The following is a 23,339-nucleotide window of genomic DNA, read 5'->3' as shown; positions in this document are numbered from 1 at the left end:
TTTTTGAAATCCAAATAAAATCTAGTGAGCAGTGTTCCACTTATTATCTGTTAATTGTAGCCATCTTGACCCAGAGTCTGGAAATAGCTGAGTTGTTGCCACACTTTCTAATTACACTGTGTTAAAGAAGACTGTTCTCTGGAGCCATCTGTCTAATGCTTATTCATTGTATAAAAATGGGAACAGCTTAGAGAGCTAGCACCAGTACCCAGTGTGGAAGGAAATGTGCTTGACTCACAAGGTGTTAGGCACAATAGAAGAATGCCATTCTGAGGAATTATCCAGAGGAGCAACTCCTTCTCTGGAAGCAACAGTAGGATAGGCTTCATCAAGGATGTGATCTTGGGTCAAGTTCCCAAGAATGAACAAAGGCAGCACTTAGGAAATCCAAGGCAAGCATATCAGGGTGGGGTTGGGAACAGAGAAGCTATGATTCAGGGAGAGGATATTGAAGAGTAGGGTAAGGTACCTAGGATCCTAAGAGGAAGAAGAGCTCAAGCAACTCCTAAGAGACAAAGGAGCACAGTAGATCCCCAGACTCAAGCTGAGAGAGTGTCTCTGAAGCCTGGTGTAGTTGTAAGAAGGCTGAATTTGGAGTCAGATGATCTGGGTTTGAATTCCAACTTTAGCATTGATTAGACATGTATCCTTGGGCATAGTGTTGTTGAAAGAGGGATAGACTTGGCATGAGGAGGGACCTGAGTTTGAATCCCACCTTTGTGGATACAGGCAAATCCTTTAATTTTTATGAACATCAGTTTCACCATCTTTAAAACAATGATAATCACACCTGAACTTGCCACTTCACTAGATTCATGTGAGACTCAAATGAGCAAAACTATATAAAGTGATTTGCAAAGCTTAAAGCCTTACATAAATGTCAGCCATCTATTTTCTTTGGGACTTGATTTCCCAACTGATAAAATCCAAGGATTAAACCAGATAATCAATAATTATATATCATTTATTATATTATTAAGTATACTGTACTATGTACTTTGTGATAATAAAGTAATGTGAATCAATGAGAAAGTAATCTTTGTTTTAGCCAGCTAGCCCTTTTTGTTGTTTAGTTGTTTCAGTCATGTCCTACTCTTCACAACCCCTATTTGGTTTTCTTGGCAAAGATATTGGAATGTTTTGTTATTTCTTTCTCCAGCTCATTTTACAGATGAGGAAATTGAGGAAATCAAGTTTAAGTGACTTGCCACAGTGAGTATCTGATACCAGATTTAAACTCAGGTCTTCCTGATTCCATGCCTCATAGTCTAACTACTGGGCCATCCAGGTGCCCCCAGCTAGCTCTTCCCTTCCCCTAATTCTTCAGGCAGAGCCATGGCCAGATTAAAAAAAAAATCCTTGTACTGTAAGATTTCATATGAATTATAACTTACATAATTCATAGCCATACCTTTTTTTAATGTGAATTTAGGTAAAGAACTGATTAATGCAAAATCATATGGAAACTTGAGAAATAGTGATGCTTGACAATTGAAAAAAAAAACCAAGTAAAATGATCATTGAAAATACATAAACCAAAGTTATGGGCTTTGCATCATTGGAAGTATTCAATCAGAGGCCTGAAGGCCACTTGTTGGAGATATTGTGGAAAGGATTTCTGCTTTCCCTCTTTTCTGCCACCTCTTGGAATTGCTAGTTCCCTTCAAGCCTTAATTAACTCAGGCAACTCAAGAGGTCTTTCTTGGTCCCACACTTCGATTTCCAACTTCTCAAAATTACTTTGCAGTTATTTTGTGTATATCCTGATATTTATCTCTGAACACATTGTAAGCCCGAGTAGAATGTGAACTCCTTGAGGTCAAGGACTATTTCATGTTTTGCATTTCTGTCCTGAGCTAGAAGAGTGCCCAGCACACAGTCACTTACTATGTGTTTATCAATTGCTTGATTGGGCAGCTATGCTAAAGAGAGAAGTCAACAGTACCAAAATTCATTTTAGGAAAGATGTCTTGGTTAAGGACTGTACAACTTTGCATGTTAACTACCAAGAATAATGTGAAATAATCATGTAGGAAGAACTGGACCCCTGACGTATTCATTCTTCAGTGTGACTCTGATTTGTTTCTGAATTCCAAGGAGTGAAGTTAGTCTGGGATGCATTTCAGGGAAGCTGTGGATGCCATTGTCTGCATTTCTAAGTTAGAGTGCAAACCATCCGTTGAACAGAACAGGAGGAGAGATGGCAGCCAGGGGGACAGACAGCAGCTGCTCAGTGATATGGTGCATTGCAAAGCAGCAGGGAAACTTCTGTGGGCAGACTGTGTGGGACTGGGAGGAATGAACCCTTCCCCAAAGAGATAATAAATCAGAGGTAAACTGTGAGGTGGATGAAATCTTAGCAGCTTTACATGTGGTTTAAGGTGCCAGTCACAATAATCTTCTGCTGATCACACAAAGGAAGGGAATAACTAGATGTTTCCAAAGAGGTGTGAAGAATCATAATTGTTTGGAAAGAAAGAAATTGTTGTATTGCTCCAGAAAGCAGAAGGACTTACCTGAAGCTGGGAGGAAACATTGTCTACTTTAATTTCAGTAGCTTAATATGTTTTCATGACTTCTTTAAATTTAGTTCATTGGGTTTTTTTTGTGGTTTGTTTGTTTTGTTTTGTTTGGAGGCATTCTGGGTTAAGTGATTTACCTAGGGTCACACAGTTAACGAGTGTCTGAGGCCAGCTTTGAACTCAGGTCCTTCTGACTCCAGGGCCAGTACTCTATCCACTGTATCAACTAGCTGTCCCTGTTCTTTGTTGATATAAGCAGAGGCAACAGCTTAAAAGGATTGGGGCAAATCCTTTATATTGTTGCAATCCAATGTACAAGTGTAGATAGATTCTCCCATGCCTCAACTATTCATCAAGATTTAGGAACTGCTGAAAATTTCAGGATGCTCATTCTCTAGTTGTTCACAATCACAGACTTAAAAACTTAACTCCTAATTCACATAGAAAAGAATGAGGATAACATATTTTTGGCCAAGCATGGGGACTGGCATAACAAATATTGTATATCTTACCATATGGGAAATAATGTATATGGTGGGAGAAAGGGGTAACCCATTGCTTCTCACCAGTTGTTCAGGGCTTCAGAGAAGAGGTAGAACTTAAGGAAACTGGAATCAAGGAATGAAGAGATTAGAAGATGCAAATATGAATGATTTGCATGACACACACGTGCTACCTCTCCAAAAGCCAGATATGAGAAGCACCTAGCACAGTGCCTGGCACATAATGGGCACTTAATAAATGGTCATTGGAAGAACCTTGTACTCATGAGAAAATTAAAATACAAAGAGGTAGCCCTGCATGTAGTGAACAGAAAGCTATCCTACAAGTCAGAAAGATCTAGGTTCAAGTCCTGCCTTAGACATACTAGTTGTGTGATCATGGGCAAATTTCTTTACCTCCCAGGGTCCCTGACAATTCTGTAAGACTATAAATTGCAAATCAGATGCTGACCTGCTTTGGAAGAGAGATTTTGTTTGCCAGGATTTCTCTGTATTGATGAGACAATGACCAAAAGTACAAAGAATGAATATAAAGTGGGACTGCCCCCTAAAACAAAAGCCCATATCCAGAATATATGCATCTTGTTGAGTGTTATACTTCAAAGTAGACTCTTGGGAGTCTATACATAATTTTCACCAATGTCCCCAAAGGTTTTTGAAGCTCTTCCTTTGGAATCAACTTCATAGATGTATCCTGAACTAAAGAAGAAAACCATAATCATTATCTTAAGCCTCACTGTCAACTTTGACCCAAACCAGGGCTTCTCAGCTTGATCACTCACCTTATTTGGTAGACCTGATTTTGACTCACTTCTGCTGTTTTCAATACACAAATCCAGCCTCAAAGGATGAAGATTTACTACCAGCTAGGATGCTGAAAAGAATATGACATGGGTTCTAAAGCTAATTCCCCAAAGTGGAATTGTAGAAATATTTTAAATGACAGCAGTATGCTTAGGACAAACATTTATCATTACAAAGTGACATCAGACAACTAGATGTGTGAGCACTGCTACTTAAAAAGATACAGGCACAATTTATGCATTTACTATTTTCTCATTGCCTTCCCTTCGAACAGTCTCATAATAGAGAGATTAAAAAAAAAAACTTGTTTCTACCAGGATTTTCTCAAGGCTCTGTTTGGATGTCTGAATAGTTAGAAGAACTGTGGTTAAATTAGCATTTATTTTGCATGACTCTATAGACTGAAAGTTTATGTTCAGGTAACTTCATTATATCTATCCCTGAAGTTCATAATTTCTTACTGAATAAAATTAATTTTCACTGCTTATGTCGGTCTTATCTCTTTTAGTTCCACTAATTCAGAATCATTTTCTAAAACATCTGTCAGATTGTTCCCTCCCCCCACCCCATTTTTCTGGGTGAATGTCCTTTGCTAAGCATGTCCAATTTTCTTGAATTTGAATTTTGCATGTGGACAGAGCCATATGCCTGGGGGAAGATGATCTGTGATTGTAGAACATCCTTTTTAAATTGAACCCAAAGTGACTCTCTTTCAGTTTGAATACATCTTATGTTGCCAGAGAAAAGAACTAACAGACAGTGTTATTTAATGTATTTCTCTTTCCCTTTGCTAACTATTGAATTGCACTTTTCACCTTTAACTTATCTCCAGACTCATCAGAATAAGTTTATTTTAAAAAAATGAAGTGGCCATAAAGATTTGAAGGATTTCTATCATGCTGAAGTAAAATTGAATCCCTTGTTCATAGCACCATTTCTTCACTGGAAGAGTTTTCTGTTTATTGGAAATAAATGAAAGGCTTGCTTGCTCTTTGACAGGTGTCAGGGAGCAAACATGGAGTGGAATGCAAATATTTAATCAAGTGAAGAAGCTTTGAGCAACAGAGAAATTTAATTAATGCCATAGGCTTAAGGCACCTGGACATTGGTGGTGATTCAGAAACTAAAAGTACAGTGAATTTTTGATGCTGTTGTTGTAGTTGAGTTTGCTCGGCATTAATTTCTTCTGAATAAATGGTGATTCAGGGCTAGAAGGTTAAGGGCGGGATTATGCATGTATTAGATTCTCAATGAATGCAAATTAATGAAAATGGATAATGATAACAATCCATATTGTACAAGCTGTAAAATTTTGTGTTCCCCTTTAAAGAAAAGAGTTAAATGAGCTGTTATATGTGTAACATACATTAAAAGGATTTTCCTGATTTAATTTTTAAAAATAGAAAATATAAACATTTCCCTTAAAGAAATATAATAAAATAGCTAGCATTTTATAAAGTTCTTTAAGATTTGCAGGATGCTTTAAAATATTATCTCATTTTGACCTCACAGCAATGCTGGGAAGCATTTATTATATCCGTTTTACAGATGAGGAAATGGAGGCAAAGAAAGATTCAATGACTTGCCCAATATCACACAGCAGGAAGAGTTTGAGATGAGATTTGAACTCAGGGCTTCTCGATTCCTAGTTCCAAGTTATATTCACAATACCATCTATACATTCCAGATTTATGCCACAAAATTGAAATTGAGAATATATTAATATGCTGTGTTTTAAATTGCAGAAATTTTTCAATCTAATGATTTAATAAGTGTTTTTGAATTAAATCAAATTTATATAGAGATAAGAAATTAAAAATAAAAGACCCAAATATCCTAAAAATATTTCATAGTCATCAAGTTTTAATCCTAGAAGAAACACAAGTAACCATCTACTGGAAGCCCTGGATTTTACACATGTGAAAAGATCATAAGACAATAGATATAGAGCTAGAAGGTTTCTTTTAGGTCATTAAACCCAACCCTCTCATTTTACCATTGAAAAAACTGAAGTCTGGAGAGGTCAAGTGATTTGCTTGAAATGATTCAAATAGTCAGGATTTGAACCCAGATCCTCTAATTTTGAATCTATCATTCTTTTCCACTATATCCTACTGCCTCGCCCAAGAAAGACGGACAGGGGTTATTGCTTGCCTGAAAATGAAGATGAGGCAGAGATGAGAGTAGTGCAAGAATCTCTTGGTTTCTAATCCAGTTCTGATTTAACTATTTTATAACTTAGATTTTATGAAGATTCACTAAGACTTACAGGGGTCATGTGTAAACAAACAAAAAGTAAAGTATAAAATGGATAATTATCACATTAATTTGATATCTAAGAGTCGAACTAGCCACTTTCCAATAGTAATTATTCTTTGATTGAGAGACAGAAAATGCAAAACTACCATGAAAGTATGCACTAAATGCAACCAAGAAATGATGGAATGACTCCCTACAAACCGAATTCTTTGTTGAGAAGGTAGAGATATTAAGAAGAAAGAGGATGGGTCAAAAGAAGATCTGAATTTGCAGATGTTAGCTTGTTGACATAAATGCAAAATATGGATGACAAGTTTACTGTTCTTTATTGTGATGACATGACATTTTAACATCATAGCTTGTGATCATGCATAAAGAACAACACATAGCATTTTCTGATTGGAGGAGCGCTAGAAGGCAGATCATTTAACACCTGCCAAAGCCTTCCTTTATAGAGGGCTTACAACCTTCCTTGGAAACTCCATTTTCCATCAACAGCTCTGCTTTTTTTTTGACTCCATAGGGACACCATCCTTCCTCCACTTTTCAGTTTCCTTTTTTGTCTTCTCCCATTAGATTGTAAGCTTCTTGAGGACAGGGACTGTTATTTCTGTCCCTAGAGCTTAGCATGGTTCCTAGCACACAGTCAAGGACTAATAAGTGATTATTAAATTTAATTGAATTGGTTATGAGGTTTTTATTTAAAAGGCTTCATAATTTCAGTTTGCATGATACTGATATACTTCCCTAAAAATGCACTCATAAATATTTCATTATCTAAGAATTTTCTTATTTTGTTGGTTATATTCCCAACCTCAGAAAGTATTTTATACCACTGCAGGGTAATTTGCAAAGTAAAATCAAAGGTTTAATTAACATCAGTAATTAGAGAAATTGCTTATAGTTCTCCATGTTCACACATTTAAATGTTTCTGTTAAACAAAATTTTTTTGGATGTTGCTTTGCATAAATAAACATTTTTGTTTTCTATTTTTTTAAATAAACTATTGACTGTGACATTTAAAAAGGTGACAGTGCTAGCAATTAGAATTGGTCCTGGGGAAAAGAATACTTTTGGGATTTGTTATGGGGAATTAGGGCATCTGATATGAGTATGCTATAGTGTCCAAAAAAGCTAAAGCAGTCTTAGCCTGCATTAAGAGAGCTAGAGCTTCCAGGAAAAGAGAGGTTGTAATCCCATTACAGTCTGTCCGATCAGCCCACATCTGGAGTGTTGTGTTTAGTTCTGATTTTCGTGTTAATATGGAGAGCATCCAAAGTGGGGCAACCAAGATAGTGAAGGTCCTTGAGTGTGTAGCCTGGAGAACAGAAGGCACAGGGGAAGACATGATGCTCTCTTCAAATATTCGATGTGTCTCCAGGTGGAAGTAGCATCAGCCTTTTTCTCTTGGTCCCTGTGGACAAAACTAGGAACAACAGCTGAAAGTGGCAGATTTATGTTTGGTGTAAGAAAAAAAAATGAACACAACTTGTAACAGTTAGTGCTTCCAATAAATAGAGGTGCCCTAACTTGCAATGGGCTCTCTTGGGAGGTAGTAGGATTCTCCCTCATTGGAGGTCTTCAGTGAAAGACTACATGACCTCTTAAATCAGTTCAGCAGTGGTAGAATCAGATGGCTGCTAACATTCTTTCCATCTCAAATTCTATTTAGTATCTCAGGAAATCTAATCACTGACTGAGGAATAAAATGTTATATCTACCTTAACAATTTTCTAATCCTACACTAATTTCTAACATCATATTTCTTCATGCCCAAAGTGATCAAATTCACTTTCAGTAGAATGATCTAATTTTTCCTATTGATATGGAAAGATGAGGTGAAATGACAATAGTCTCCACTGAAAGTATTTAATTTTTGGACAAATTTGTGGACATTTCCCCTTGAATGTTTAATTTTCTTTTATATTGACAAGAACAGAATCACAAAATTATAGAGCTGGAAGACAATTTAGATCATCCCAGGTCTTCCTAAACTCACTCATGATCCCTTTTTGTGTTTTGGCAGTTTTCATTAGCATTGTGGCATGCCCACATGTGCAGTGCAAAGTGTGCGTACTTTGTGTTCAAAACTAAGACTGCATTGAAGTTGCACAATGCAACACGGGCAAGTGCTGCCAGCAACACCTTGGATTCATTGTGCATTTTAATTCATTTTTGGTTGTTGAGTGTTCAGAAACCTTTCACTGTTGCCAAATTTTTCACAACCCCATATGCGGTCGTGAACCACAGTTTAAGAAGTTAGACTAGACTAGATTCTAGTCCAAAGTTCTGTGCTTTTTCCATGAAGCACTTCAACAAGTTGGAGTTCACTATGCCTTGTTAATGAATTGAATTTGAGGATTTAGCTAAGACATGTTGATTACCTAGAAGGTTTGAGTTGTATATGCATATGAGAAATAGCCAAAGCCAGAAAAATGTCTCTTACATCAACTGAGAACGCTGAGCAAATCTCTGACCATGCAGAGTGAGAATTCAGACTCTAAGGGCATGGCTGGATTTCCATTATCAGATGTGGTTCCATTCAGTGTAAGACTGACAGAAATGTACAAAGAAATCCATAAATTGAGTGGAATAAGAGATGGTGCCTCTAATCCATTTGCAAATCTGTATGTAATCTGTAAATGGAGGTGGCCAACTATTTTTTTTCCTACCAGAAAGTCTGCAGATGACATTCAGCACACAGATGGATGGTAGCTAATCAAGTCTAAAGAAGGATTAACTATCAGAAGAATGTAGTTTTCATGACAATGCAAATCCCATATCTGGCTTTTCTAGTTTAGAAGAAGAAACTGGTTCTCAACTACTAAGATGATTGTCATCATTAAGATGTATGTAGAGCAGCTAGCTGGCTTAGCAGATAATGAGTCAGGGCCTGGAGTCAGGAAGACTCATATTCCTGAATTCAAATGTGGCCTCAGACATTTACCAGCTATGTGACCCTTAAGTTAATCACTTAAATTTTTTGCCTTAGTTTCCTTATCTGTAAAATGAGCTGGATATGGAAATGGCAAACCACTCCAGTATCTTTACCGAGAAAACTCCAAATGGGGCACTGAAAGTCAGACACGACTGAAAATACTGAACAACAACAACTAATGATGACAAGATAGTCGACTCTTTCTGTCCAGAAAATCTTAGCATGTGATAATGATAAAGTTGGATTAAAAATGAAAAAGAATGCTTCTGCACTTAAAATAAAAAAAAATACATTCAACAATTGTTGATTGTAGGCTATTTAGATTTAAAAGAATTTCATATGAAAAGAGTTGACTTGGTAAAAGCTTTGTATGAACTAAATGTGACATAACTACTAATGAAACTGAAAAATTTTAAAGTACGTGATACATCACATGGTGCCTTGTATATTATTTATGCTATTTGCTAAGCATTAAAATAAATATAGAATTCTCATCAAGATTAGCAATAATCTCACTTTATTTTTGTAAGACTGCATAGATTACACAAGTTTAATTCTGGGAACCACATATCTAAAGAGAGTATCAAATGAGAAAATGACTAGAAGAAAGGACATCAGGATAGAGGGAGGGCTGAAAATCATATCATACAAGGGATTCTTGGAAGAAGTAGTGATGCTAATCCTTGAGGAGATATAGGCAAAAATAATAACTACCTTCAGATACTTTGTGTATTATCTGTGGAAGAAGGAAGAGATGTTATAAGACAACAGAATTAGAACCAGTAGATAGAAATTATAGGGAGGCTAATGTCAGCTCAATATAAGGAAATCTTACCTAGTAATTTCTTTTCTTGATGGCATTTGTAAATTTCTTTAGAGGCTGGGTGGTGGTAAACACTAAAGAATACTTGATATTGGGGTAGTTGGGTGATGCAGTAGATAGATTACTAGCCCTGGAATCAGGAAGACCTGAGTTCAGATCTGGTTTCAGACCAGTACTAATTGTGTGATCCTGGACAAGTCACTTAACCCTGTTTGCCTAAAAAGAAAATACTGGATATAGAGTAAAAAGACCTTAGTTCCATTTTTCTCTGCCATTTACTAGCCATGACCTTAATCAAGTTCTTTAACTTTGATGTGCTTCACTTTCGTTACGTGCAAAATGGAAACAATTGAGTTAGTACTGCCTACCTGACAATTCTTGTAAATATTAAATGAGGTAACATGACAGTATTTTGCAAACCTTAAAATACTAAATAATCATGAGCTACATTATTAACTAGAGTTTTCTAGTAACAGAATGGACTGCCTCATAAATTAACAAGATGCTTATTATAGGTAATTTTCAAACAAAAGAAGTTGCAGAATATGGTAATTCTATGTCAGCCATAGTATAGAGGAAATGCCTGCAATTGGGTAGGAGCTTGGATTAGTTGACTACTAAGGTTCCTTCCAACTATGATTCTATCATTTTAAGTACCCCCCCCCAAGATAAGGTTAGATCAAAGGAGTTGTACAAAGTCCAAGTCACAACCCATAAAGCTCCTACTGTCTTTGTAAATCTCATATCTCTATAACACCAAGGGCATTATAACAGTCCCCTTGTTAGTATAATTCAATGAAAAAATCTTCTAGTTTTACGAATATCTATCACACTAGAGCTAGATGCAACCCACAAAACAAAACAAGAAAGCTAGACACTTTGGCCTTTTTTACATCCTTGGTCTACTTCTCTGGCACCTGACCTCCTCCACCTTTGGCCTTTATCCAGGACAAAAATGAATAGCTAATCAAAATCATAAAAATATCAAAGTTATTAGAGGCTCTGCTCATTAAATCTTCCCAGTTCATAATAGGCAAAGATGATAGCAAGAAGAATAAACAGCATAACAAAGAAATTGCTATAGCTATTTTTAAGAAGGGAAGTAGTCTAAACTTCTCTGGGGATAGGATACCCATTTAGGTGGGCGATTGCTCAATGTTATGTCCTTTTATGAGTTTCTAACCTACCCCCTTTCTCATGAATGAATAGTCCTCTTCATTTAATTAAACAAGGAGAGGGCAAGATAAACATCTTAGAAACTTTTCTCAAGGATTTAATTTTGACAGCTGTTATTACTTATAACATCTCTAATGCCATATTCTACCATTTTATGGTTTATTGAAATTCCTTGTATTGTTTTAAGCACAGTAATGGCTTTCTTAGGCTTAATCTCTTAATCTTGATTTGGTTTGCCTGGCTCTTTGAATTATTCACATCAGGTAGGTCATTGGGGAGCTTTCCCAAAAAAGGAGAGCAAAGAACTTATCTTAAGAAAGCTTCCACGTAAGGAAGAATGTTTCAGAATTGTAATAAGGCTTTAGCACAGATGCAACAATGACCATTTTATTGTATCCATTTCCAGAATAATTTCAATTCTTCATTTATGTGCAAAGCTGTTTTAGGAGAAAATAATAGATATAACTGTGTTTAGAGAGGTTGTCACTGTAAGTCTTCTTTGGATTATTTTTTTCATAATTTTTTTTTTCATAAACAGTTTCTTTAACAAGTATTTTTCTCCAGCAGGCTTTGCAGAGTGGGCAGCATACTCTGCCCAACTGGCCCCAGATGGAAAATATTCTCCTGAAATTAGATGGCTTTTTAAGTCTAGCTCTCTATAGCATACAAGGAAAAAAAAATCATAAGCCTGAGCAGAATGCATTGAATAACACTTGTCATTTAATTCCCCTAGCATCCTACTTAACTGAGTGTTTTAGCTTTTGGCAGTGGAATTTTTCTAATTTAATTAACTCATTAACGTTAGCAGATGACACAGTGTTAAGATTCTCCTTCCTCAATTGCTTATCTAAATTTTCCTCTAATCCACTGGGGTTATAGGCTGCATCTTATTTATTTATTAGATTTCTACAGAGACTTTCCCCTGAAGGGCTTAAAAGCTGTCTATAGGCCCTTCTTATAATGAATCAGAAACATTTCATAAACCAACTAAATAGGAAAAAAAGACAGAAAGAGCTAAGCAGAAAGAAATAAAAACACAAAGGAAAAGAAAAACAAAGGAAAGAAGGTGCAGAAGAGGTGAGGAGCACAGAAAAAGACGTGGAAGTCGTTTATTTACAATCCCTTATGTTTTAGACCATGCAGTATGATTAGATACTGATGGAATTTTTTTTTTTGTCTGATGAGTATTCGACACCCTGACTTAGCAGGGCATCACAACAGGACAACATGAGCAGGCTTTTTCCGAGAACCTCAGTTGGAGCACTCTTTCTCTTGTCCAGACTCATTCATTTTTTTTCATTCATTTATTCAGTTAAATTCATTCACCGATTAATTCAATTCATTCAACAAGATTGCTCCATCTTGTGCTTGTTTTCTATGTACAAATATGGCATTTACAATACACTGGATTGTGTTATTTGCACATGGCTTCTCTTTCCTACAGGATTGTAAGTTCTTTGAAGGCAATGTTATCATTCAATTCAATGAACATTTATTAAGCTCTTATAGTATAAGCATGGTGCTGTGCTAGTTGCTGGAGATACAGTGTCCCAATAGGAAGAGATCTTTACCCTTAAGGAACTTGCATTCAAAGAGAAAGTAGTGTTCTATATCTGTGTCCCCAATAGTGTTTAATACATACTGTTGTATGTATTACGTATGTATTGTATGACCAACTTACTATTGGTCACAGTAAGTACTCAGTCATTATTTGCTAAATGTTGAATGAAGAAGATGAATCTCTTTGATCACATCAGTTTAATGCAGAGCAGTATAATGAAGGATCATTTAGAATTGGGGGAATGATCACTTCTCCCTGGTGATTTGCTAAGTTCATGAGCATTTGGAAAAAGGAGCTATGAGAGCAGCCTTTCCCCATTTTATGCTGGTGAATTCTGACACAGTGATCTTTGGGGATCATTGCTAATCTCTCTTGTCTACAATGATTTCCCCTTACCCACCCCCAACTTCCCAGTGCACCTTGAAGCTCTCACAAATGTTTTTTATTGTGTTACAGTGATTTTTGTACAAGTAACAAATCTCTCTTAGATTGTGAACTTTATATAGGCAGCAACTTCTGATTTAATCATGTCTCTCCTAGTACCTAGGACAGTGTTCATTACACAGTTGGTGCTCAATCTTTGATAAATTTGAAGAAGCTTCTTTTTTTTTTAATTCTTTTTTTTTTTGGCTAGGCAATGGGGTTAAGTGACTTTCCCAGGGTCACACAGCTAGTAAGTGTTATGTGTCTGAGGTTGGATTTGAACTCAGGTCCTCCTGAATTCAGGGCCTGTGCTGTATGCACTGCACCACCTAGCTGCCCCCTTGAAGGAGCTTCTTGAGGCTAGTAGGTTTACTTTTTCTCAACTCCTCAAAAATTTGTGTTCAAGACAGTCACAATTCTTTTCCTATCTGACTATACTGGCCTTTAGTAGGCAGCACTTTATATTTCTCTGGCAAAGATTCTACAGGTAAAATAGGAGTTAAGTGCTTTGGAATTAGATCTCGCTTGAGTTTTCCAGCTCTAAATGTAGGAGGTCAGATGTCTATCGAAACAGTAAGCCCATAAGGCAATGCTACTTTGGAACTGTTTAGCATTTAAATCATCAACCTGGGGCTGTTGAGTATTCTAAGCAGGGAGTTTAATGTGGATGTACCCATGAAACCATTTTCACAAACCAATTTTTATCATCATGCAGAATTTTCTCCTACTTCACAGTGATGGGCTATTGTGACATCCCTCTGAGACTGTTTCCAACTGCTAAACTCTCTGACAAAGATGAAGAACATCCCATTTGGGAAATCTGTCTTTCAGAACTATTACCATTCAGTTTTCTAGTGGTCAATCTGCTTCAGGATGCTTTTGCTGATTGCAGAAGGCACTTCAGTATTGAAAAAACACATGAATTTGAATATGCTCACTTATGTCTAGCTTTTAAATCCAGACAATTCTCTTTTCCATTCATCTCTGATATCATTGCTTCAGTCTACTTAAAAATATGGACTCCACCCATGACATCAGGGTCAGAAGCCTAAACCATCCAATGTGTCTTCTAATAAAAACCAAGATGAATACATAAATAAAACTGTTCTCATATGTGTTCAATTGAGTGAAATGGAGTGGAATGGAGTGGTTTATCAAAAGTGAATTTAGGTCTCAGATAGTCAAGTTAGTAATTGTAAGTAATAGGGAACAAAATTAAAACCCATCTAAACTATTGACACACAGTACTCTTCTCTTCAAACCCAGAATTCCTTCCCCTTAGAATATTTTTGCTCTTTAATTTGAGGAAGGGGTATTGCATATGGAGAGATGCGAGGGGGGATGGAGAATGAATTTTGTGAATGATGAACCCTGGTCTTTTATAGCCCTTTGGAATCCATAGTAGTCTTTGAACTTTGAGCTCTTATTTGTTATAGAACAATGATTCATCCTGAGTGTTACCAAAATTAGTAGAAAAACTATTTAGAATGTAGATCTAACACTTTTTCCCACTGATACATAAAGGTTTTTTGTTTGTTTTGTTTTTTAAGCAAGGCTTCATATATTTTTGAGAGAATGACATTAAATATAGAGAGAAGATCTATAAGTGATTAATAGACAATATTTACAATCAGGATATCCTTTCCTTTCAGGTTTTGAGTTGGGGTATTTAAGTAGCTTTTAAAGGGGAATAAGGACCAGTCACACAGCTTACCCTACACTGTAGCCTAAACTAACTGACATTTTCTTCTCAAAGGTATATTGGAAGACTCACAAAAAGGTGGGGTGGGATTGAGTGAAGCATAGAGGATTAAAAGCAGATTAGTTTTTACCTTGTCCTGTCTGAGTTACTGTCCAGAAGCTTAGCTGTTCCTTTGATTTAACCTGCTCTGTCCTGATAGGGTCAAAGTAGGTTTTCCTAAAGAATCTTTTGGCTATGCAATTAGTATTTCAAAGCAGGGGAGGAAAAAAAATAAATCAGGGGGAGAAATAAATTTGGATAGAAGATTTGTCTTTACTTTATACTCAAAATGTACACATGTAGAATATAAGGTGGAAAATATGCCTTGAAGGTTTCCTTTAATAGTATTATTCAATTATTGCTCCTCGAATACTTTGCTGCCTGTTAATAAAATTTAAGTGCAAACAGGAATTATTGGTATCATTAGAAATGTTAAAAAGCCTATCTAATACTTTGGACCATTTAAATTGCAAGGAAAATTACAAGGGAGTTTATTTAGACCAACTCAGAGTTTTAAATATCTGGAAATGAAAGTTTCATTAGCTGGCAATAGAATTGTAAAGAAAATAATCTTAAGTCATTGTCTGTTAAAAGAAAGCTTAATTTCCTGTTTTTTATCAGATTGCTGACCACTTCCCACTCTTGCCACTAGAAATGGGTGAGGTGAACTTTCCAAGCATATTTGCTTTAGTCATACATTTATTTTCTCTTTAACCTAGTGATATGGGGAGTCAGTTCATCAATACAGGAAGGCAAATAAATAAATAAAATAAAATACTCCTTGCTCTTAGGCAGAATAGATTCTAGTAGGGAAAACATATAAATAAGATACATATTCTGAGGAGTATATGAGAAGACATATAAGTAGTAATAATAAGACATATACTGAGTAGATGGAGATAATCTGAAAGAAGAAGGAATTCATAGCTGGAAGGATTGGAAAAGGCCTGTGCAAGGTGAGATTTGAGTTTGAAAGAAGCTACAGAAACTAAGAAGAAGTACTAGGTCAAAGCATTTTAGGTGGGACATCGAGGTGATGCCTCAGACCAGACACTTGACACTTGCTAACTATGTGACCCTGGGCAAGTCACTTAACCTCAATTGCCTCACCAAAAAAAAAAAAACCCAACCCAAAACAAAGCAAAAAGAAAACAAATAAAACAAACAAAAATGAAACAAAAAAAGCATTTTAGACATGGGAGATAGGGCAAAATCATGGGACCGGAGATAAAGTAGTGTTTTAGGGGAAGTATGCCAATGTAGCTGAATCACAGTGTATGCGATGGGGAATAAGGTCTATGAAAAGGTCTGAGCCAATGTCAACTGTTGGGTAGAGGTCAAAGATTGAGAAGAGATCGTAAGAATTGGCAATGAAGAGTTCATTGCTAGCTTTTGGAGTGGGCATGTGGGTTTAGAAGGAAATGAAAGGAGAGGAAGTTGTACACTGCTTTCTCAAGGAGCTTAACTGTCAAGTAGAGAAAATTTGTACAAAAATAGCTGATGAAAAGTAGCAGGGCTGATGAAGAAAGAAAAATGGGAGACAGTCAGGTTACTTGTCTAGGACTTCAAGGTCAACCAGGTCCTCAAATTCATTGATGAGGAAAAAAGTTTTGAATTGTCTCACCAGGCTCAATATCAACAGTGAAATAAAAAAAAAGATATTTTCTCTATTAATAATTAGTGCATTTGCCTAGAAAATGTTAGAAAAAATTTCTTAAATAAAAAAACCCTGAACTTGTTACCTTCCCAGCCCAACTCTCCTGAGGCCTTTCTTGATCCTTCTAGCTATCCATGCCTTCCCCCTATAATGACTTATATTTATTTTGCATTTATTTTTAATAGTGAGGCATCATCATGTAGTGGACAGAGTTGACCTTGGGGCCAGGAAGACTCATGTGTCTTGCCTCCAATGCTTATTAGCTGTGTGACCCTGGCTAAGTCTCTTAATCTTTCAGTGCTCTAGGCAACTCTTTAATACTGAGGGGCAGACAAGGTGATCACTTGCATGCCCAGCTTGTTTTTGTACTACCCAAACTATACTGTAATGGAATATAAGGAAGATTTTTACATTTTAAAATATAATTATTTATTTAAAAATATAAAAACCCATTCTCAACTCAGGAGCTAAGCAGGCAGTAGGCTAGATCTGACCCTCAGGCTATAGTTTTCCAACCCCAGCCCTACACCAGTGATATTACAAGTCCAACCTCTATGCTCATATTTCAAATATATTTATATGTTTATGTGTTTTTTTCCCTCTATAAATTATAAGCTACTCTAGGACAGGGTTTCTTTGTTGTCTTTGTATCACTAGTACATATTTCCTGCATATCATAGGTACTTAATATTTATTGGTGAGTTGGTTAAATAAAAAAATTCAAATGTTATCACACTATTTGAGAGCAGTTGCCCTATTTTTTCTGTGTTAATTTTTACATTATTATGAGTAAGCACCTCATAGTTTGGGAAGACATTTCAGAACCCCTAGGGAGAGGGACAAAGAGATAATGAGGCATTAGAGGGAGACAAGGGATGATTATGATACTGGTTAAGTCATCAAAGACACAGAAATTGGCTTTTTCACCAAATGATGTTGGTGCAGCCTTTCAGTTTCTGAAAGCCCTTTGCAATTGTACTTGAACTAATTACAGAATTCAAGTCTAGAGTAAAAAGCTCCTGGATGCATCTCCCAGTATCAGGAATGTATGTATTTGGTGTTAAGAATGATTGTCAGTTTCTTTGAAAGAAACCGTTAGAGATAAACATGTATGTGTTTGGTTGCCCAGTCCCTTGTTGCTGTTACACTCTCTCTGTGTTCCTGTGGTTAACTGTAGGCAGCAAACAAATGTGCCATGAAAAGATTTAACCACCAGTGGAGGTGGTAAAGAACCTGCCTTATATGTAGAGAGGAGTCATGATTTGTGGGATGCTGAGAGGTTCCCCTGCTCTCAAGTATCCTCCTTTCTAATTTGTTATGACATTCGCAATTTCTACCATCAGAATCAGTCCTTAAGCATGAAAACATTCTTACCTGGAATCATAGACATTAAGGAAACTGACCTGGTTAGAATGGAAAGGGGGAAAATGGCCTTGAATGTTAGGATAAAGAATTTGGATTTTTATCCTACAGGCAATGGGGAGCCATGGGGGCCTGAACAGGACAGCAGAAAAATGAAATAGTTGTTTTAGAAAAATCAGTCTGAGAATGATATTTAGAATTGATTGGAAGGTGGACACACTATAATCAGGGAAAGCGATCAGGCAGGAGGTTTGGTTTTCTTTTGTTTTAACCATCTTAACATTTTTACCAGGGCTGCTTGTAATTGGTCCTTTCCTTGGCTTTCTTCAATATCTTTGCTTGTGCAAGCAAACATTAGTAAAGAAAGAAGGGGAATTAGCCAATATTTGTATCTTAGAATGGAAGCCCTCTGAGAATAAGAATGAAGAGAGTCAGAAGACCTGGATTCAACGCTACCTTTTACTATTTGACTTTAAGTAAGTCACTTAATCTGTCTGGGCTTCAATATCCTTATTTGTAAAAATGGGAGTTCAGCAAATATTTCAATTCAACAAACCTCAGTTAAGTACTCAGTGGTTCCAAAATAGGTGTTGGCAATATAAATATGAAAAACAGACTTTGTTCCCAAGGGGGAATACCATTTAGCATTAACACCTAACTGTCTTGCCCAAGTTGGGACGATCAAATAAAATGATGTAAGTAAATCAAGGTGTAAATAGTCAAGTGCTATATGCATTGGAGATGGTAACACTATTATTGTTTTATTAAAATCCACTTAAATTTTCAATAAAAAATCAATTTATCTGGCACTCATTTAACTTGAAATATCTGTTAACTGGCTGTATACTTCTATCAACAATACCATTATCATTCAAGTTTGTGACTAATACAAGATCCAGAGGTGCCTTTTGGATAATCGAGAAAGATTAAATTATGTTCCATTGAGTTTTAATGTTAAGTAAATTTTTAATTTTACCCTCATCTTTGGAAATTGGTAACATGATGATAACATTAAATTAAAATCAACTTAAGTTTGCAAAGTTCTTTCCTCACAACAACTCCATGAAGTAGGTTGTTGCATACATGGTGGTCCCTGTTTTACAAATAAGGAAACTAAGGCTCAAAGAGGTTAAGTGACTTATCTATAGTCATATATCCAATAAGTGGTAGAGTCAAGATTTGAACCTAGGGCTCTCCTGATTCCAAGTTCAGGAAGAAGTCTTTTGGTAAATAGTTGTTGTTTATAATGATATGGTCTGGTTTTTTGTTTTGTTTTGTTTTTCTTCGTGGTCTAGCAGTTCCAAAGGGAATGTACCCAATGAGACTTATCAAATATTTAAAAGGAATAGAATTTGAAAACTTGAATTTTAATGATACATTTAACATTCGAAGGTAGGTGGGAGTATTTTGCTTCTCCCTTCAATGAATCTCAGGTAACCTGAGCTCAGCAAATATCGGTTGTAGAGGACAATTTTGTCAATTTAGTTTCATGGAATTTGCAGAAAGCATCCATGTACATAGTAACAGAGTGAGTCATGCCAATAGAAAGAGGCTGGTGTGGAACAAGTGTGGCATGAAATGGACTGTTTGTTTTTTTCCACAGTCTGCTGATTAGCCCTGCAAACCCATTCCCCAGCTCTGTTAGCAAAACCTATAAAAACACCGGGGCCTCAATAAAGACAGCCACCAAAGTTAGCAACCCCTCAAGGGTGTGGAGGTTGTAAAAGCCCTAGTTCTCTACCTACCATTTGTGTCTGGTTAGAGAGTTAATAGTGAACGTCCGAGAAATGTTAACGTGGATAGTAGAACACATGTTGCCTTTTTGCAGTGACCCTGGAAACAGCCTGAGATTTCTTATAAATCACAAAGGAAAATAAATACCTTCATCCATGGAAGGGAAAAGACATCTCGAGAAAAGGGACTTTGGAAAAAGGTTGTCTCTAGACAGCAGTCTTGTGGTAAGTACTAAAATATTCATTTACTGTTCTATATGTTTTGGCTTAAAAAGCATTATTCTTTGACTGTTATTTCCTGAACCCTGTGCCTTTGAAACTACCATTCCAGATACCCCATTAGCAGCATCCCTGGGGATTTCCTTTCATTTATTTTTTACAAACTCAAAAGGCAGCAAATTATAGGAATGTTTGTCTAGTATCTTAATAGGTGAATGTCATAATCTGTCAACATTACATATAATTACTGTAATTCCATCTAAAGGAGACAACACCTTACACAAAAACACCACTGTACAGTTATTGCTAAATATAAGGTCTTTATGTGGAGTTCTCCCATCACAAATTTATCCTCATGTTATAGACCAGACTAATAAGAATGTATGTATTACAATTCTGAAAGAGCCAATTTGGCTCCTGAAATTTGGAGGTGGGTATGTGGGTTGGTTGAATGGAATATTATGCTTTTTCTTTCCAAGTTTCTGTGTAGATGTAAGTTGTTTTTGAAAACCCACCATCTGGTTGGATATTTACAGTGATGGAGATTGAGCCTGTCTGTGGAAAGAGACTAAGCCATTTCTCATTCAGAAGTTCACCAACTGTTTCTCCCTCTTTGGGCCACATTGTATCAGCCTTTCTTTACCAATTCAGTGCTCATGGGGAGAAAGAGCTAATGGAATGAAGTGGGTTATTTCTTTCTCCATGGACCCAGAGAGTGAAATGGAGATGTAGTTCTATTTTTTTTCCTCTTCCAGGATTAGATTTTATAAATCAAATTTCCAGACATTGCAGACAGAGTTGTGTTCTGAGTCTCCAAAATAATTGTGTCCTCTCCAGGTGTTGTGGTCTTCACCTCTCTGACTAGTCAAAGAAGGAAATTTTTGGGAATCGTAAAAGGTATTAGCATAGATCTTAGCATCAGGTCAGATCCTTTTCTGAATATTTTAGATTCAAGCTCTGACTGGGCACACAGATGTGTGGGTACATGTGAATTATACATTAAGCAACACCTTGCCAGTGCACAATTTCATTGTTTTAGTCTAAACTCTTTTCCCAATATGATGCACTTTCTCTAGTTTGTTTCCTACTTCTCTCTGTCTCTGGATAGAAAAGAGGTGAAAGCTGTGTGTGTTTTTGGGGAGCATTTGAGAGGACTGGGGTAGAGCAAAGGGTAGATGTTCAAAGATGCTTTCCCTCATCTCCTTGTCACCATCAATCTAAAATAGGAATGTGAAGTAGTCTTGGTATGCAAATATAATCATAGGGAAGAATCGATAACTGCCTATACTGTATGATTTGAATTGACACCAGGACAGTCTTCTTACCTCCATACAGCTTATCATTGATTATCATTGATGACCTTGGTTGACCTTAGATTATAACATTGTCCCTTATTAATAAACTTCTGGAAAAAGCAAGGCAAGAAAGCTTGCTCTACTTAGAATCAGCAGATATGGGTTCAGGTGACCTTGAATGAGCCACTCAAAGTTGATATATCTGGCTTTCCTCATTTGTCAAATAGAGATAATGACATCTGCTTTACCCATCTCATAGAACTGTGTAATGGGATCAAACGGGGTAAAAAAACTTTTTGAGAGTACTTTGTAAACCATAAAGCTTACAGATATCAACATCATCATCATCATCATCAGTTACCATCAATTAAAGACCTTATAGCAGAGGTTCATAATCAGGGATCAGTGCACCTCATGAATAGATTTTAGGGGCTCTGTGAACTTGGATGACAGAAAAAAATACATCTTTTTTTTAAACTAAATGTTCGCCGAAATTTAACATTTATTTTGAACAGTCCTTGGTTTTTACCATACTGTGAAAATGATCCATCTTTCCTCTCCTCTCCTCTCCTCTTCTGACTTCTGTCCTCACCTGACTTCTCCTCTCCTCTCGTCTCCTCTTTTCCCCTCTTCTGTCTTCTCCTCCCCTCCTTTCTCTCTCTCTCTCTCTTCTCTCTCTCTCCTCTCTCTCTCTCTCTCTCTCTCTCTCTCCCCCTATGTTTGTCTCTGTCTTTCTGTCTCTGTCAGTCCCTCTCTCACACACATAGGCACACACACATACACAGACACACAGACACACACACACACACACACACACACACACACACACACACACAGAGCTTAAATACACCCTGCCTTGAGCCTTTGCAAGTGACAATTGAGAGCATGACTTCCACAGACCAATCCAAACCATGCGGCTTTGATAGGATGGGAGGTCTGGAAAGGGCACTTTTATTAGCCAGCCCACAGTATTGTAGTATGAAAGCACTGTGTGTCTAAAGTTCAGAGGAGCTGGACTATGCATGGGGGAGAGGACACTGAAAAGGGGGTGGTGGTGGTGGTGAAAGGATCCTGAATTGAGGCATTTGAGGATGTTTAGTTTGGAAAAGCAAAGACTTTGGGGCAGGGACTTGATACTGCTATCTTTAGGTGTTTAAAGAGAGATTAAATTTATTCTGCATGACCCCACACATCAAAACTAGGAGCAATGGATACAAGTTGAAGAGAGAGAGAGAGAGAGTGAGAGAGAGAGAGAGAGAGAGAGAGAGAGAGAGAGAGAGACAGACAGAGATTTCAACTTTTTAAAAAAGGAAAAAATTCTCTAACAATTAGACCTTGGACTGCCTTGAGTGATGAAAATTTCCCTCACTGAAGGTGTTCAAACAAAAGCTAGATGGTCCCTCATTGGATATGTTGTTGAGGAGATTCCTGTTCATTTCTCTGTTTCTTGACTCCAGACCTTTTCCCTGCCTGTCCCCCACCCCCAGTACTTGGAATTCTCTCCTTGCTTGTCTCCACCTTCCATCTTCTTGCCCTCTTCAAGCCACCAAACCTAAAATCTAAGCCAACTCTCCACAAAATCCCACCTTCTGTAAGAAGCTTTTTCCAATCCTCCTTAATGTTAGTGCCTTCCCTCTGAGATTACCTCCAAGTTATCCTGTATATATCTTCTTTGCATATTTCCTCCCACACTAGATTGTAATTATTTTCCTTTTGAAACTAGGTTTTTCTGTCTCACTCAGGCTGGAAGAGCAGAAGCCTCTCATGAAACCTATCTCTATGTTCATTGTCATGGGAGTTTTGGCCTGCACCATTGAGGGCCTAGACGAGTTCTCCCTGCCTTAGGAATTCTGATGGCCCTCTCCTCCCATAGGTTCACCATGCTGCTACTGGATGTACTGAACCAATCCATTTAGCTTACTGTGGACCAGAACTTCCAAACTGAAGAGATACACAAGCCTCAGCCTCTTAGGGAACAGGGATTACAGCTTTGTGCTAACACTCCTAGCTCCTCCATTATAAAAATTGTGAGCTCCTTAAAGGCAGAGATGAATTTTCCCTTTCTTTGTATTGCCAGCACTTAGCACAGTGCTTGGCACATACTAAGCATGTAATAAATACTTCTTGCCTTGACCCCATGTGTGAGTTGAACTACTTGACTTCATGCCCAACACAGGGCAAATACTTAATAAGTGCTTGGTGATTGACCTCAAACTTCTCCACTTTGTGGATGATCTTTTGTAAGTATGTGTGTGAAATTCATCTATGATACTACTGCCCAGCTATTACTTCAGGTCTAGGTTTTTGTTCATACAAGCCTAC

At 37.0% G+C, this 23,339-nt stretch overlaps 1 protein-coding gene across 3 annotated transcripts in view; it reads left to right on the top strand.

Moving 5' to 3' along the window:
- NCKAP5 (NCK associated protein 5) overlaps positions 1-23,339 on the top strand; it is a 1,104,295-nt gene that overhangs the window by 159,697 nt on the left and 921,259 nt on the right. For all 3 annotated transcript variants that reach the window (XM_021009468.2, XM_021009467.2, XM_078146827.1), the window contains exon 2: positions 19,599-19,728. In XM_021009468.2, coding sequence (XP_020865127.1) covers positions 19,660-19,728 — 69 coding nt within the window. In that variant the 5' untranslated portion in view covers positions 19,599-19,659. The remainder of the gene's footprint in view (positions 1-19,598; positions 19,729-23,339) is intronic.

This window comes from Phascolarctos cinereus, unplaced genomic scaffold (assembly GCF_003287225.1).
Source record: "Phascolarctos cinereus isolate Bilbo 61053 unplaced genomic scaffold, phaCin_HiC Scaffold_726;HRSCAF=1367, whole genome shotgun sequence".
In the NCBI taxonomy this organism is placed as follows: domain Eukaryota; kingdom Metazoa; phylum Chordata; class Mammalia; order Diprotodontia; family Phascolarctidae; genus Phascolarctos; species Phascolarctos cinereus.
Note: the sequence above shows the minus strand (reverse complement) of the source record. Positions and strands in the feature narration are given on the sequence as shown.